This window comes from Gadus morhua, chromosome 11 (genome assembly GCF_902167405.1).
Source record: "Gadus morhua chromosome 11, gadMor3.0, whole genome shotgun sequence".
Classification (NCBI taxonomy): domain Eukaryota; kingdom Metazoa; phylum Chordata; class Actinopteri; order Gadiformes; family Gadidae; genus Gadus; species Gadus morhua.
Genome location: NC_044058.1, coordinates 15,691,539 through 15,706,856, shown reverse-complemented (window position 1 = coordinate 15,706,856; position 15,318 = coordinate 15,691,539). Strand labels below are relative to the sequence as shown.

Below are 15,318 nucleotides of genomic sequence, written 5' to 3'. Positions count from 1 at the left end.
AGGAAACTGCGCTGGAAGGAACATCTGTCATAATAACTTTGTAACACAGCAATTATAACCATGAATTACTCATAAATTGACCAAAATCATACTCTGGCCAAAGCTCAGTGTTGCTATTATGGTATTTGATCTTTTTAAATTTCTATAAAATTAAAGAGTTGGAACGTATCACCCCGTCAACCACAGGGAAGTACTGGTTTAAGACCTTCAAAAAGGTGTTGCAAAGGTGACAGCATGATCTTCTACCATGCTGCTGTAGAGCATTATATGGCTCATTAGTCATGACAGTTGGGATTCTGTATTTTCAGATAAGCAGGGAACATTTATTTTCAAATTCCATTTGAAATAACGTGATTTAACCAGTTTTAATATAGTTAATAATAATATATACTGAAACTTTATATGAACCATGGTACAATTTATGGTTTACACACACACACACACACACACACACACACACACACACACACACACACACACACACACACACACACACACACACACCACCCCAACCTCTCTCTACCTATACAAACACGTGCACGTTGGTACAACATGGTTACCTGGGGAACATGACATGGTCTGAGCTCGTGTCCAGATGGCTGAGCGGTGGCAAGGTCTCTCGGAACTGCGATGACTCACCCGGAAACAACGGGGATGTGGCGTTTGGTTGTGCGTTGATAATGTGATGGAAAACACGCGTATAATCTGGCTTTTAGCGGAAAGGTGCTGAGCCCGGATCCTTGTAACTACAATAACAACGGTATAAACCAGCTGGGGACTTTGGGCACAAAATGTCAACCAGCTTGACATGCGTAAGCTATCTATTCTTAACAGTAGCTCTCTCTATTATTAGATTTGGAGATCTGTGAAATACATTCCATCCGGCCTTGTCCATTCCTAAATGGTGATGGTTAATTAAGGTATTGTCACCACATCATGCCTCATCATCAAAAGTAGGCGCATCTTATGTCTAGTTATATTTCGATTGGCCATTATATTATATTATCCGCCATGCAATTTTAATCACCCAAAAAACATCCTAACTTCCCAACAGCCAAACAGTTGCATTTGAATCGTGTGTGGTCCAAAGTAGCTCCTGCAGCGCCGGGCCAACGTGTGATGACTATGCCCATGCCTCTTTAATTGCAACGTGGCTAAAAGCCTATTGGAGCTTGTAATGGACCCTCCCATTGCACATACATTAGATATATTTGCCTACTAATTGGCACACAGTCACCAAACGATGCACGCACGCACACTCGCCACAAACCACAGAGGCAGCATACCCTTGTGATGTGTGCCGATGTGCAGTACGCGGGCCACCTTCCCACTGGTGTCCCAGAGCCTAGATTACATACTACAATCAGTCGTGCAGCATGGCATTCGCTGTAGACCTACCACAGATTGCCGGGAGTCTCCTGGAACATTGTATTCTCCTGGTCCTTTCCTTTTTATTTGTGTGTAATGTAAATCAAGCGGGCTCCGTCTAACTACCACCCGGCTTCCTACCACTGAGCTGTGGTGCTGTTCTTGGAAACGCTTAAAAGGCAACTGGCATAAATCTCCCTCGGAGTCCCTTTTTCGGTGTCCACAGAGAAGGAAGGCTTGTTCGTTTGGCCCCTCCATCACCAAGGCCCTCCTCTCGCTCAGGGCAGAGGAGCCAAGAAGCAAAGTATCAAGCGGGTTGGGTGCCCTGCTGCTGTATTGCCATATCCCGTTTCCCCAGGGGCCCCTTTCAATCAGGGGTTGGTTCCTCTATAGGGACCGTGTTCATTAAAGCCTGCTTCACGTTTATAACGCAGCCTGCTGCTACCTGTATCCAATTCCACATGGGATAAGTCTTTGGGGTTATATAGCAACAGCATGCTGCGGTTTATGCCTCCTCATTCCTGTTCCATCGTTGAGAAGCTCCAGGCCCAATTCACTCATTATCGTCTGCTGCCTTTAATAAAATAGTCGCCTGGTCTTTTGTTGTGGACCACTCAATAGCAGTTTGCCCTTTATGTATCACTTATTCTAAATGGTTCTCTTATAAATGACCACATGGAATTATTTGAATGGCCGGATTGAAAATAATTTAATAAAATATATAAAAATTGTGTGTTGAAATGTCTTTGAAGGCAAAACATGATCTTATTCAGCATTTGAGTTGCTCATAGGGAACAAATGTACGCCTTGTTCTTTCAGGATAAGAACCTCTGTAGAATTAACTGATCCTTGAGGTACATCTGAACAACAAATCACTGGTCCATTGTATTCATTTCAGGGTGGCTGGCTTTTGATATTTCTTACAATTGGAGACAGTCCGCTCTGGTATTTGCTTATTAGCTAGGACCAACCTAGAGTGGAACCGGCCTTGGATAAGTACTGGGAAGCATATCCTTTTATGCTATCAATTTATTATCTTAAGATCCTGGTTGATCTGGGATCCAGCAGTATTCAGCCCTATGTTTATAGCAGAGCTTCTGCGGGGGAACAAAACAATGTGGATGAGCTTTCAAAAGGGGATTTTAAAAAACCAAACAATTCTATAACATCTTTCTTTTGTGTTTTGTGTGTGTTTGTGTCAATTGTGCGCTTACAGTTCCCTGCCTCCAGCCACATGATTGGTCAATACAGATATGAAGCCAAAGACAGTGAAATGTTTCAGCACTTCTGACAGTTTTTAGATATGAAACTCAAGTATGATTCGTGAGTCTGCGTCCCGGTACACAGATACCCCATGACTTGTCCCCATTAGATTGGATGTGCTTAACTTGGGGGAGATATCTTTCAGTTTGAGTAACGTTGAAATCTCTCCCCAAATGGTTGACTCATGGGTAGTACTGGTCCTCAGATATTGCACTTGTACCTCAAACCAGTTATGTTCCTAATTCTGTAAAATCCTAAACCAGTTTCCACACCATGCTGGCATTCTCTAAATTAAGTTGACCGTTTTCTGTTCTTTTATGTACAATTCACAATTGTACTTTACTTTGTACATTTTTGGTGATGTTATTTAAGCTGAAACACAATTATAATCTTTTTTTGTACCCCATCTGTCATGAATCAACATTTTGGAGAGCTCATTGAGTAGACCTGTGATTGTCCTCCTTGGTTAGTAGAACAGGCAATATTGTTGCATGTCTACCATTGCTTGTGGTTGCACCGCCCAATCTGTTGCTGTCTCTTACAGACTCTTATTTACATGTGACAGGAGACACAACATTACCACTGCCACTCTAAGCCCCCACAAGGTTGTGTTTAAATACACCCAGCCTCATTGCAGGATGCTGGTCTTCTGGAACAGCCATGTTGTCATATTTTTATTCAGACGTTCAAGTATATTACATATAATGATGCACTTCACAGAAGATAAACATTGATTTGAATGAAATCTGAGTTGTGTGGTGGTTCTTTGTCCAGCTGTGATGGCAGTCTACCAGACTGTTCTCCAACTTCCAGTAAGTGTATTTAGAGGAGATTACAGCTCTTATCCAGACAAAAGGGGCAAACTCCATAGTACTGTCTGTCTGGTCCAGTGTTTACTTAATGTGCAGAGAATAGCTCTTCACATTCAAGGAAAGGCAGTATTAACATCTTGGAGATGGAACCTGACGGAGCTTATTCAATTGTTAAATATTTCACACAAAACCAGTTTTCTGCCTTTCGCAGATTGAACGTCTTTAGTTGTCTCTCAAATGCATATTACTCTAAATAGTTACTGCAGGATTTCATACTGTGTCCTGATTATGTGGGTTGTCATCATCATGGCTACACAGGCCTGAGCAGGCCCATCCCCGCCTGCGGTGTGAAGCTGTGGGTTACTGTCCGTCTCACTTCTCTGAGGGACATCCAAAGCCAGCTTGGTCAAGGGCCACAGAGTTCACGTTCACTCTAGGTCCATTTTCAAAGGTTTTAGGTATCTTGTGAGATCTGGTTTCCCAGAACATGCCGCCAGGTGCCCCCCGGTAGAGACATGGATTAAAAAATGCCTCATTCTTGTTTTTAACTTCAACACAAGACTCTTCATAGTCCTAAGGAACTGAGACGATCTTACCCTACTTTGATGTGGAGGCGATGTAAAGAAATTTAATTTGCAAGTAAAATCTATAGGGAATGCTGCCTATAAGCTGCAGCATTGCCCTGCTGCTCCTTCACCCTTAAGGTGCAATAGAAAGAAAAAAGTATGTGGGCTTAGAGTTATTATTTAGCAAAGTACCAACATTGTGTAGGAGCGTTATAATGTTATTTATAAATGCTCCATCCACAGTGGCCTTATACTATAAGTGGCCGAGAAGCTAATATCAGCGATCATGAGGCAATTCGGTGTCACAAAGGATTGCACCTCATTTTTAGCAGAGTGCAACCTTTATAAACTGGTTGGCAGGGAATAGCAAAAAGTTCTTGTGTTTCTTTTTAAATGACGGTCTTATTTAAGCAACGGTGACAAAATGGCATGAATTCCGACCATATAAGACATGTTACCGCGTTCATCCACATATCACTAAAGCTTTAGAGTTCCCACAGTTCATGTTTGCATATAGACAATTTTAAGAGATCCATTAGGCACATTTTAAACTAAAATACTTTGTAGCCTTTCAATTGGATATATTTAAAATCAGTTTTTCCAATATATTCAAAACTGTGAGCATGTTGCCCAGATCTGCCACAGTTTGCCAGGGGATCTTTTTGTTCTACTAACTTGTGCTGGGATAATTTGGCCCATGACGAAAGTCAAAGATTTAGTGATAAAGACATCGGCCCAACCTTGGAATATGTTTATTAAACCCTGTTCATCCCGCATTAGCTCAGTATATCAAGCTGCCCCTGGCATCATGAATAATCCTAAAGGAACTTGGATCCCAGCTGCCAAGAGGGTAACATTACTGACCCAAAGCACACTCCAAGAACTAACCCCTCGGTGGGGCCCCAACGTGATGTACTTCTGCTTCATTATCACCCCTGGAGACGCAGGAGCTAGCCTCTACTCATTACTGTTGCACTGAATTAATTCCACCACATTATTAACAAGCTTTTGTAACATTTTATAAGGTTGGTAATAAAAAAGGCAAAACCACAAACTATTTAAGGATCAAGAATATCTTTGTTGATCTTGGTTTTTCATATCGTTAATTAAGGAAGGACCCAAGGACTGGGTGTCAAACTTTGGAAAGGTCTTTCTCATTTGCGGCACGTTGCTGCCGTGCTGTCATCTCTGGAAAGGGTTCAGGGGCACAAGGCGTCTGCAGGCCCTCTCTCCCCCGCTCACGTGCACTTTCTCCCCCCAGCCTTTTGTTTTTTCACGGGCAATGAAATTATCACCGCACAAAAGGCTCCTCATCAAGCCGGCTGTTTCCCGTTTGTCATGCCAGATGTATTCTAGGAGATATAAACTATACTGAGAAATAGAAAAGTCCCGGCCAGACAGTATATCGGAGTCTCAGAGATATTTATTAATCTAGGCATCTATATGGCTTTCAATATTTATTAGGCCATGTAAAGGGAGAGGTCAAATATCATCCCGCTAGACGGGCTAGTAAGAACAATGTGCGAAGAAGCCAATGAGGTTGAACGTTTATTTGGTTTGTTGTGGTTTGATTCACTGGCCAGAAGGCGACGCAGATCTCTAAAGAGAGGGAGTTAGGGAAGGGGCGAGAGAGAGAGGGTACTAGAGGTCTCGGCCTCATTGGCTGTGAGCGTGTTCAGATTACTCCTTCGGGGTTGGTTCCCATGTGGAATGTTTTCCCCGACTTTGTCCTGATTTGATTTCAGAGGAGCAGGGCAAAAGTCAGCGGGGGGTGGACACATTACAGCTTGTTTTGCATACCGGGCAAATTAATTCCGCACTAGCAGCCCTGAAATAAGGTATTTTCAGGGTGCATGTACTAAATGTTGTAATGAACAGGTCACGCAGATAGAGGATTCCCTGTATGGTTGGCAAAGTGCATTTCGAATGACCTGTTGAGATTTGATTGGATTGTTCCACCAATGTTAGGTGCGAAATATGACACCAGAAAGTTGCACACTGTCTAACAGCCAAATAAATTTTGTGTACATTTTTTTGTCCTTTGTGCGTACCTGTTTGTCGATGTCCTCATCCTCCAAGGTGAATAACGTAGTTGCGCTGATAAGTCAATGTCTAATGATGTGCATCTTTTTTCAATGTGTTGTGTGCAGGAGGAGTGCTTCTTGAACTTGGAGGCTCCCATCGCCAGGGTGTGTGGTTATGACACGCCCTTCCCGCATATATTCGAACCCTTCTACATTCCGGATAAGTGGAAGTGCTTTGAAGCCATCAAGAAGATGATCAACTTCTGAGTGGTAGGTAAGGAGTACATGACATTTTGCATCCTATCAAGACAACGGCCAACTTTTCTGGTTCACTTTTATTTGTTTTTATAGATGTATTCACACAGCTTTGTGATGCTTCAAAAGAGGTCACACACGCTAGTGTTTATTGTTAACAGACACAACCACAATCTCCTGTTGTGTGTGTCCTCCACAGCAGTGCACTGTTGTTTTTAATCTCCTTTTTAAAGGGCTTTCGGCATATGTACAAACCCCACATTGGAAATTCAGGGTGAAGGAAGAAGAGGAGAAGGATGCTCTCTTAAACTCTGCATCCTTCTCCTCTGTCCCCCCTGCTCCCCGTTTCTCCTTGCTCTCCCTCTCACCGTCTTCTCCACCAAAATCCATGACGTCCTTCTCTTCCCCATCTGCTTTCTCCTGCGCCAAAGCATTCACTTCTTTTGATTCGCTCAACCTCTATCCCCTTCCAGGGTTCCAAGTTTCTGGAAGAGTTGGACTCACCAGCACCCCTCCCTCGTCATTTATCCAATCAATGGAAATGTCACTTTGTCGACCATCCAACCAGGAGGCGTATACGGATGGATTCCAATGCCTGCACTCATGCCTCCTGTCAACTGTTACCGTGGATCTCTAAGAGCACCTTTGCTTTTGGAGTACACACTTGACCCCCTTTTTTCTTTGTCCCATCATGATTGCCCATAATTTCCATAATTACACTAACTCTGGACACTATATACTATGTTTGGATGTCGGTTTTGTGTGTGGATTAGATGGTCTATTTTGCTGTTACTCCTCCTGCTGTTTGTTTTCTCCACCATTTATAATCACTCTTTTGACATGAAGTGGACCCTATCGTAATAAACTAATGGGACTATGGTTTCTAGGAAATAATAAAGGACATGATAAACAAATGTGGATTGATTACAGATTTTAGGTTTAGGGTTTTCACTACTCATCTGGTACAACTGATGACTCTGTAATGGTATCCAAAATACACTGGTAAATATTGACTTTAGTAGAGGTCATTGTTTTCCATTACTCAACATTTATCTACCGTTTTATTGCTTAGCTGCATCTCTACCCTTTGGGAAATGCGTTTCAAACGTATCAAAGTATTAACATTTATTTTCTTTCTGTTTAACTGTCAAATTGGAGTTCAAACCGTACAGCACACAGGGAAGCTCGCGCTTCACTGGAAACTTGGCTGACATGATGCCAAAAATGTATTGGAAACTTGCCAAACAACCATCAAAGTCAGGCCGTCGTCTCCCTATCGGCTGTCCATTGCTCTGTCATGATAAAATTAATCTATATTTCTATCAATTAAATCAAATCAAAATTGTATCAAATGCAAGTTTCCTGCCTAAGTGAAATGCAACCCAGTTTCTGCAATAATTTAACGTTGCAGTATTATGTTAAGTTACACTCTCAGCTCTGTTGCCTTGACTATAATGAATAGTAAGTATAATTATGCTACGTATTTGTTTTGGATCTCAATGATCTGAAGATTGCTTTGAGTCACCGCACCCAACTAATCATTTAATTCTAGTGGGGATCCTGAGCCTTTTTGAGCTACACATTTTCTTTCATCGGTGTATGAATCCATCAATGGTAGCATAAGCCTTTTGATGTTTTTGCGATGATCCTATTGTTTCTCTTATAGATTGGCCCTGCCCTAATCAGCAGACCTAAGAAAAAGGTGAGGGGGATTTACAAAACATCACAGGGAATGTAATATTATTGGGACCGCACCGTATGTCCAGAACAAATGGAAGTGAAAGAAAGATTGAGGTGGGAGGGAGCGGTAAAGATGTGTCCTAAATGGCGAATGTGGTGTGAACTCCAGGGAAAGTCCCATGGGCTTTATCTGAGGCGGCTTCTGGACGATCTTCTGAGGAGATTGCTGGAGTGCCTCTACAATTTGTTATTTGGATGCATCAATGCTGTTTACAGATCAAGATTGCGAGTCAAATCTACTCAGGAGTTATTTGGAGCAACTGCTCGCAATGTGTTGCTTTGCAAGCAAACGTGTAAACGTTTATTGCAAAGTCATCTGCCGAGTGCTGATCCGAACAATTTGAACTCATCAGAGTTTTATGTGAAGCCTCCATTAGTCAAAGATTAACATTCGTGGATCAATTTCGGTGAGCGGCAGCCAAAACTTGTAGATCTGGATGTGTCGGGGAAGAACTGCTGTTAACTGACCGTCAGTTTTGACTCAGAGAAATACACTTCATTAAACGTATGAACTTGCAACAGGGGGAAGGCTCGTAATGAACATCTGGATTAACTTGTTACTTGGAATATAAAAAAAAGTGGCTTATCTCGTTGCCAAACATTCCATGTCATGTCTGCTAATCGTCAAACGCTGAAACGCTGCTCTTCCTCGTTGGTGGTGCAACACCTCGTGAAGTTCTCGCCGAGGTCCCTGCTTTCCCAGCTATGTCGGCAGGCGGCGGCGGTTTTTGGACCGACTTTTGCGGCTGCGGCGGTGGTGTTCCGGGCGGAGGTGGCGGATAAACAAACCGATAGCCCCGAGCACTCGGGGCCACACCGATCAATGAGCGACTTCTAATTCATTGTAAGCATCTGAACGGGTTTCTCCTCGCACCGTGCCGCAGAAACCCCAGTCCAAATGTAAAGATAAAACCCTGTCTGTCATTTTGGTCACAGGGAAAGCAGGGCCTTCTGACCGCGATGGTGAGGCAGCCACTCCTTTGGGTGGGGTGGTAGGGATGACCTCTGTTTGGTTGAAAGGCTATAATGGCATCCATGCTCTCGACAGTGTGTCATTAGACACTATATTTACATGGGGATGCTGGAAACCCAGGGTGGTAGGTTAGAGCTAAAGGTGAGGCGTCTGGTGAGGGGTGTCAATCTCCCACCGGAGATTAGCAAGAAGTCCACCAATGCTTGTGTTTTCCGGCACATTTAAATGGATGCTGCAGTGTTCCTAGCGGCGTTGCAGTCTTATTTGCATTGTTAAGGATGTAATCGCTTCTAGGAATAAATCGAAAACATGTTTTTGGAAATAAGGATGCGTTTCCCATGGGCTCAGCAATATTTTTCACAAAGGTCTAATTTGACCTTTTTTTTGAGTCTGTGTTTCTGTTTGAAACATGTGTCCCAGCCATACTTAGCACTGGATAACAGCTGTTTGGTAATTAGATGTGTATCTGCAATCTTTATAGACAGTGGTCTTTTTCCTTTTGTATGCAATTAAATTAATTTGGATTTAGCTGGGAATTGGACACTGTCTAAGAATATGGAATAATATAAAGGTGGCTTTTATACTTTCCCTTATGTTCACCTTAGGGTGCTATATAATCCTTACTCTGGTGGCTACAATTTTATATTGCAGGTTCAGGTTTGCAATTGCCTTTGTAGCAATCAGAAAAAATGGGGTTTTTTGGAGAGGAAAAGCAAGGACTCAAATTAAAAAACATCATTTGTCTCAAAGTCAAAGTGAAGTTTATTGCGTCCATAACAATGGAAATTGCATTGCTTAGGCCAACCGTCAAGCCCACATAAAAAATAACCTAATTTGAGGGTATAACATGCATCTGCGCCTATAATTATTTACAGGCATTGATATTACACATATACTCTTTATGAATATGTTAAGATTAAACACACACACACACATACAATACAAATACAAAAACAATTTCTACAAAAGTATGTTTAAAGGTGCTCATTGTGCTGCCTAACCGCTTGTGGTTAGGATAGTCTCTACTCATTAGCAGTTATTGCCTCTTTCAGTAATTTCCACATTGAAAGTCCTTTGGCAGCAGCCTCATGGAGGACTCTATACTCTCTTGCCTGACCAGAAGTGTTCCACTTTTAGTGTATCACTTTTAATCACTGCTCTCATCATAAAGACACCAAATATGACCTCGGGGCCCCAAAGTGTGATTTATTGGTCAAGCGCAGGAACTATTTATTATGATATAGGATTGTGGGACAGCACACGCTTATTTGACATTCACATTGTCTTTCCTTTTCAATAAGAGACTGTAAGCCATTTGATTCAGAAGTTGCTACTCCTGGTCCCATACCAACTCAAACCACGCAAATTATCGCACCAGGGGTTTGACAGCATTCAATAGAAGGGAAAACTAATAGAAAACAGTTGCACACTTTTTTAAATAACTGCTTCTGAAAAATAAATGTGTTCAAGCGATTTTTGGCCATTGATAAAAAACACTGGAACTTTGGGATCTTTTCTTATGGTCACCTCTCCAGATTTGGTTTCACAGAAACGTGTCTTTAAAAAGTACATGAGGCGTATTAATGTTTAAGAGTTTTCAGAAACCAGGTCCTAAGTACACGAGTCAAACTCCAAGCATAATTTAAAGGCACTGTATTCTTTAAGTATTTTAAAAGTATAATGTTGCTGAAGAAAGCCACAAGTGAAAATGTGTGTGATATATATTTAGTTTAACATTATTATTTTCACATTTCTGATAACTTAATGGGTTGCAGTTCAAGAGCATAAAAAAACAGTCCAGGGCAAATGAGAGACTATTTCTGGCTCTGGTGTCGAGTGTGTATGAGTGTATTGCAGAAATAGAAGTTAAAGATCACAGGCCTATAAATTTGTCTTCCCTTGTCATCGTTGGGCTTTTTTTATATAACTTGGTCTAGACTTCGCTATGACAGTTGATATTGGAGATGAAAAAAAAAGTGGTTGCTAGGGACTGTCGTCGGCTGTGCAGGAAGTGTTATAAAAAAAGAAAAGGGGAAAAAAATAACTTGTGGGCTAACGGAGGTAATTAGCCGGCACCACGACGGGGGAATGTTTGTTGTAGAGAAGACATCGTATTGGAAACAGAGAGGCACTTCGCTCTTGACATGATGTATATGACGCTTAGTTGTGTGGCACGTGAATCATTTTCTTGCCTCTAATTGGACGAGCCTGTCAGCCCCCCCCCCCCCCTTTCGACGCGCTCCACGTGAGGCCCCCGGGGAACCAGTGGGGAGGCGGGCATTCGCCTGTCAGGCTCTGACACCTATGCCGTGCCTCCTCCCGCTGAAAAAGGGCAGTGTATCCGTCTCCGCGGCTCAGAGTGAGCGAACGCTTAAGGCCTCAATGAAAGTGAATACCACACAAACGCTCACCGTCTGTTCCGCTCAAGCCGGCTCAGAACAAGTGTTTACAAAGCCTTTGGCCCAAAAGCTCTTTGGCTCGAGACCGACACAATATAAGCCCAAGAAAAAAAAAAATTCAGTTGGTCTCGTATCATAGTAGTATCGGCGTCAAGGTTAACAAATTGAGGGGCTATATTGGGCTAAGGTTCCCCTAGGGAGTTAACAATTAGGGATGACTGTGAGTGCCCCACAGCACTAGCTTGTGTACTTCCAAAGGAGCAAGACCTTAATGAACATCAGCTACCAATTACCAGAAGTGTTTGGATTGGAGCAGACTGGCGGTTGTTTCTCTCCAAATATTGTTTCTTTTTTTCTTCACAGGTCTTTCATTTCACTGCACTATTTAGAAAATACTGAAAAACTAGGCCCGTTTTGTTGTACTGTAAGCGTGGTGTGCGTGTGTGTTTGTGAGTGCTGCTGCGGACTGCTGTGCAGATGGTCAGTCAGTGGGTTGGAGGGTTTTTTCAAAAAGGTATGAACACCGAACATCCAATGTTCACATGTTGGCTCTTCATCTCTGTCCAACACTTTGATGTCCATCTGTGTCCCCGCTTCACGTTTTGGGTTCAAACTGGATTTTTTACTATTTGGCGTTGCCAATCCAAATGGATAGGCTAAATGTCACGCTCCCTGAAACCTTCCAGCAGATAATGGGTTCCTTATCGGGAAGGATGAGTCGGAACTCCAACATTTCATGCATTGCCTGTTCCTGGAAGATACCAGAAAAACGGTCAAATAAGATTATCATCCAGAATATCGCTGTAACAGTATATTTAATTACCCGGGTACCTGGGTATTTCGCAGAGTGCTGCAGAAATCTTTCCCATCATATAATCTCAAATGCAGTCTCACAAATCAGACTTTAGATTCGCTTCTTAAATCATATGACCTCAAATCTGGGTTAACGGGTCGTACTCATTCTCAAAATTTGTATAGACGAATCATGTGGCTTTGGCCGGGGATCTGTAGCCTACATTACACAGAATCGATCTGGACTGGAAACAATGACCACAGAACCACAACAAACTTGATATGGCTGAACATTAATCGTATCCAGAAGAGGACTGATGACTAAAATGACGGCATCATCTTCCCAGTATCCTGCCTTGGCCAAAAGCAAACACACACTGGACCGACACTGGAGAAGTGTTTCCTGAAGCTGATAATTCGTGCTAAATCGTATTTTCCGGACACCAATATCGGTAGACAAACTATCTGTCAAGGTTTATAATTAAACCTGTGTGAGTAGACTGGCCACTGTAGAAATCTATTTGTTAAAAATCTCTCTTCTCTTCGGAAGATTATCTCCCTAACAAAACAGTTAACACTGCGTTACTCCGCCCCACGCACCTTCTTGTTTCCAACCCAGGTCCTGTTTATCTCCCACAATAAATGTGGCTGTAGCAAAGAGTCGAACAGCTATGTCATAGATGATCTCGAACCTTACCTTGAAGGAAACTGCACATTATACCTCATCCAGGTATAGGGTTAGGCTCATTTATTTAACATAAGAAGTTGAAGCCTTTCCCTGCATTCACACCTTGAGCAAGGCACGGCGCGATGACATATAAATGTATGCAAATTTTCTGCCGGCCAAACAGGCTGAAGGCTTGACATGCCTTCAGCCTGGCGCGAGCGCGTGCGACCTCGCCAAAGTAGCGCAAGTAGAATATTTGCCTCGCATTTGGTGTGAACGCACCTTTAGTCATTTTCATTCCAGCAGTTGAATTAATTGCTCCCAGATCAGACAAGCTTTAGGGCAAGTTCATTGGAGAAGCCACCAATGGAGCTTTTATCAGAACAGACCAATGGATTACATGCTCTTAGTGACAAGTTATTATTATCATATTTAGTGATTTAATGATTATGCAGAGAAACGTTTGAACTTGGGAGGGCAGTCTGGGAGGGTGTAGAATAGCATGCACCGGGAGGGTTGCTGGTTTGAGTTAGTTGTTCTTAAGAGAGACAACTTCCTCCAGATTACTTGGATTCATTTTGCATAGTTTCCACCTGCATTTGCATGCAAATGAGACCACAAAGATGGCTGAAAAAAAATTATACTTATTTTGTACTTTATATGTATTTTGTTTTGCTCACTACATTTATTATCTTAATTTAAGAAACTAGAAATAATTGTATGTTTCATTAGATGCATATTTAATGTACATATTTCCTAACCATTCAGTCAACTTGTACCAGAATTGATCAAATCCCTTTTTTTGTTTTTCAATTGTATCTTTTGAATCACATAATGGTAGTTGTGAAAGCTTAACACACCCTTGATTTCATAGATCTGTCAGACTGGATGGGTGGTGCCAAAGGATCACAAGGAACAGAGTTCTGCAAGGAGGGAGGATCCTGTGTGTGTGTGTCTGTGTGTGTGTGTGTGTGCGTGAGTGCGTGCGTGCGTGCGTGCGTGCGTGCGTGCGTGCGTGCGTGCGTGCGTGCGTGTGTGTGTGTGTGTGCGTGCGTGTGTGTGTGTTTGTGTGTTTGCGTGTGTGTGAGACAGAGAGGGACAGAGAGAGAAAGGGAATGAGTGAGGGAATTTTGTCTGTAAAGGTGTGTGCTTGAGAGGAACGAGGTAATGTGGAAACTGTTAAACATAACTTTCCATCCTTTGCGCTTCTAATCGAAGCAGGCTGTACAGGCAGTAGTAAAAAGGGCACATTAAGCACAATGGGAATTATAATGCTTTTATTCCTAAAGTTAGGGTAGGCTAATTGAAGAACAGCCAGAGTAAGCTTGATATTTTTACGTATCCAACTGAAAAAATCCCCTTCCTTCAGGCCTCCCTCCCCAGAAATAGTGACTAGCTCGCTAGCTTTAGCAATAGGTCAATCTTTAGTCCTCATCAAAATGAGTGGACTGGCCTGAGACAGCCACAGATACAAGTTTTTTTAATTTATTGATTGATGCCAAGATGCAAACAGAATTTCAACAAATATGACAAAAAATTGCATCTATAATAAACCGCCTACCTTAGCTTTAAAACGAAATATAAACTAATAAAACCTCGGCCTAAACCAGGAACTGCTGTCACTGCTTCCATTGCCATTTCATGGTTTTACCCCGTAAGACAAGAACAATGATCAAATCATGTTTTTCTCTAACATGCGTACAATCACCTGTGCTAAATGTTGTCTATGACTGCATGTCTAAATGTTTATAATTTTCAATTTCAGTCAGAGTTTTGTTTTTGTTTTGGTATATTTAGCCATTCTTTCCTCAGTCAGAGGCCAACTGACATCCAGTCTGTAATTTGCCCTGCAGAATACATATTTAGAGCCGTGTGGCTTGGGAGACTCTGCAAGAGAGAACAATAGAGGAATCAATGATTGTAGTGTAAGGAACTTTTTACGCTCCCTGACACACACACACACACACACACACACACACAAATGCTCACTTTCTGTGTGACGAATGTAGCAAGCGATAAAATCTACTGGGAAGATGAACGTCACCTATTGGCTTAGCACCTTAGCTTCCCCTGAGCATTCTTTTTTTTGTGCTTATAATTGGCTTTGTTTTTCTCGCCAGATATAGCTAATGAATTTAATGGCAGGTTTATGGACTGTCGGCTTCAACTCGCTACCATAGCTAGTAAGCAATTGCTTAAAGCCGTTGCTCTTGGCCCGTTGGTTGCACACAAGCAATAAAACATGGCTTTAAGGGAGAAGGATGTCTACTGTGTGTAATTACAGCTGCTCAAACAAGTGTTTGTACATCATAACCTTCGGTGACAGGGCTGATTTATCTGTCATTATAGAAGATTGAACACTCATTGGTGGTGGTTATGTTGAAAGATAATATTGGGCGTAGTTTTAGATTTGATTATTTTTTTATGTGCGAAAGATTTATTTGAGGGACTGTAGGGGA

At 42.2% G+C, this 15,318-nt stretch overlaps 1 protein-coding gene across 2 annotated transcripts in view; it reads left to right on the top strand.

Annotated features, from left to right (window-relative positions):
• The window catches only part of bckdhb (branched chain keto acid dehydrogenase E1 subunit beta), a 41,133-nt gene extending 33,931 nt beyond the window's left edge, over positions 1-7,202 (top strand). Inside the window, exons 10-11 of one of the 2 annotated variants that reach the window (XM_030369810.1) lie at positions 6,160-6,303; positions 6,762-7,202. In XM_030369810.1, the coding sequence (XP_030225670.1) occupies positions 6,160-6,300 (141 nt within the window). In that variant the 3' untranslated portion in view covers positions 6,301-6,303; positions 6,762-7,202. Of the gene's footprint in view, positions 1-6,159; positions 6,308-6,761 lie in introns of both variants that reach the window. The other variant, XM_030369811.1, reaches the window with a different exon arrangement.
• Positions 7,203-15,318: the final 8,116 nt, after the last annotated feature.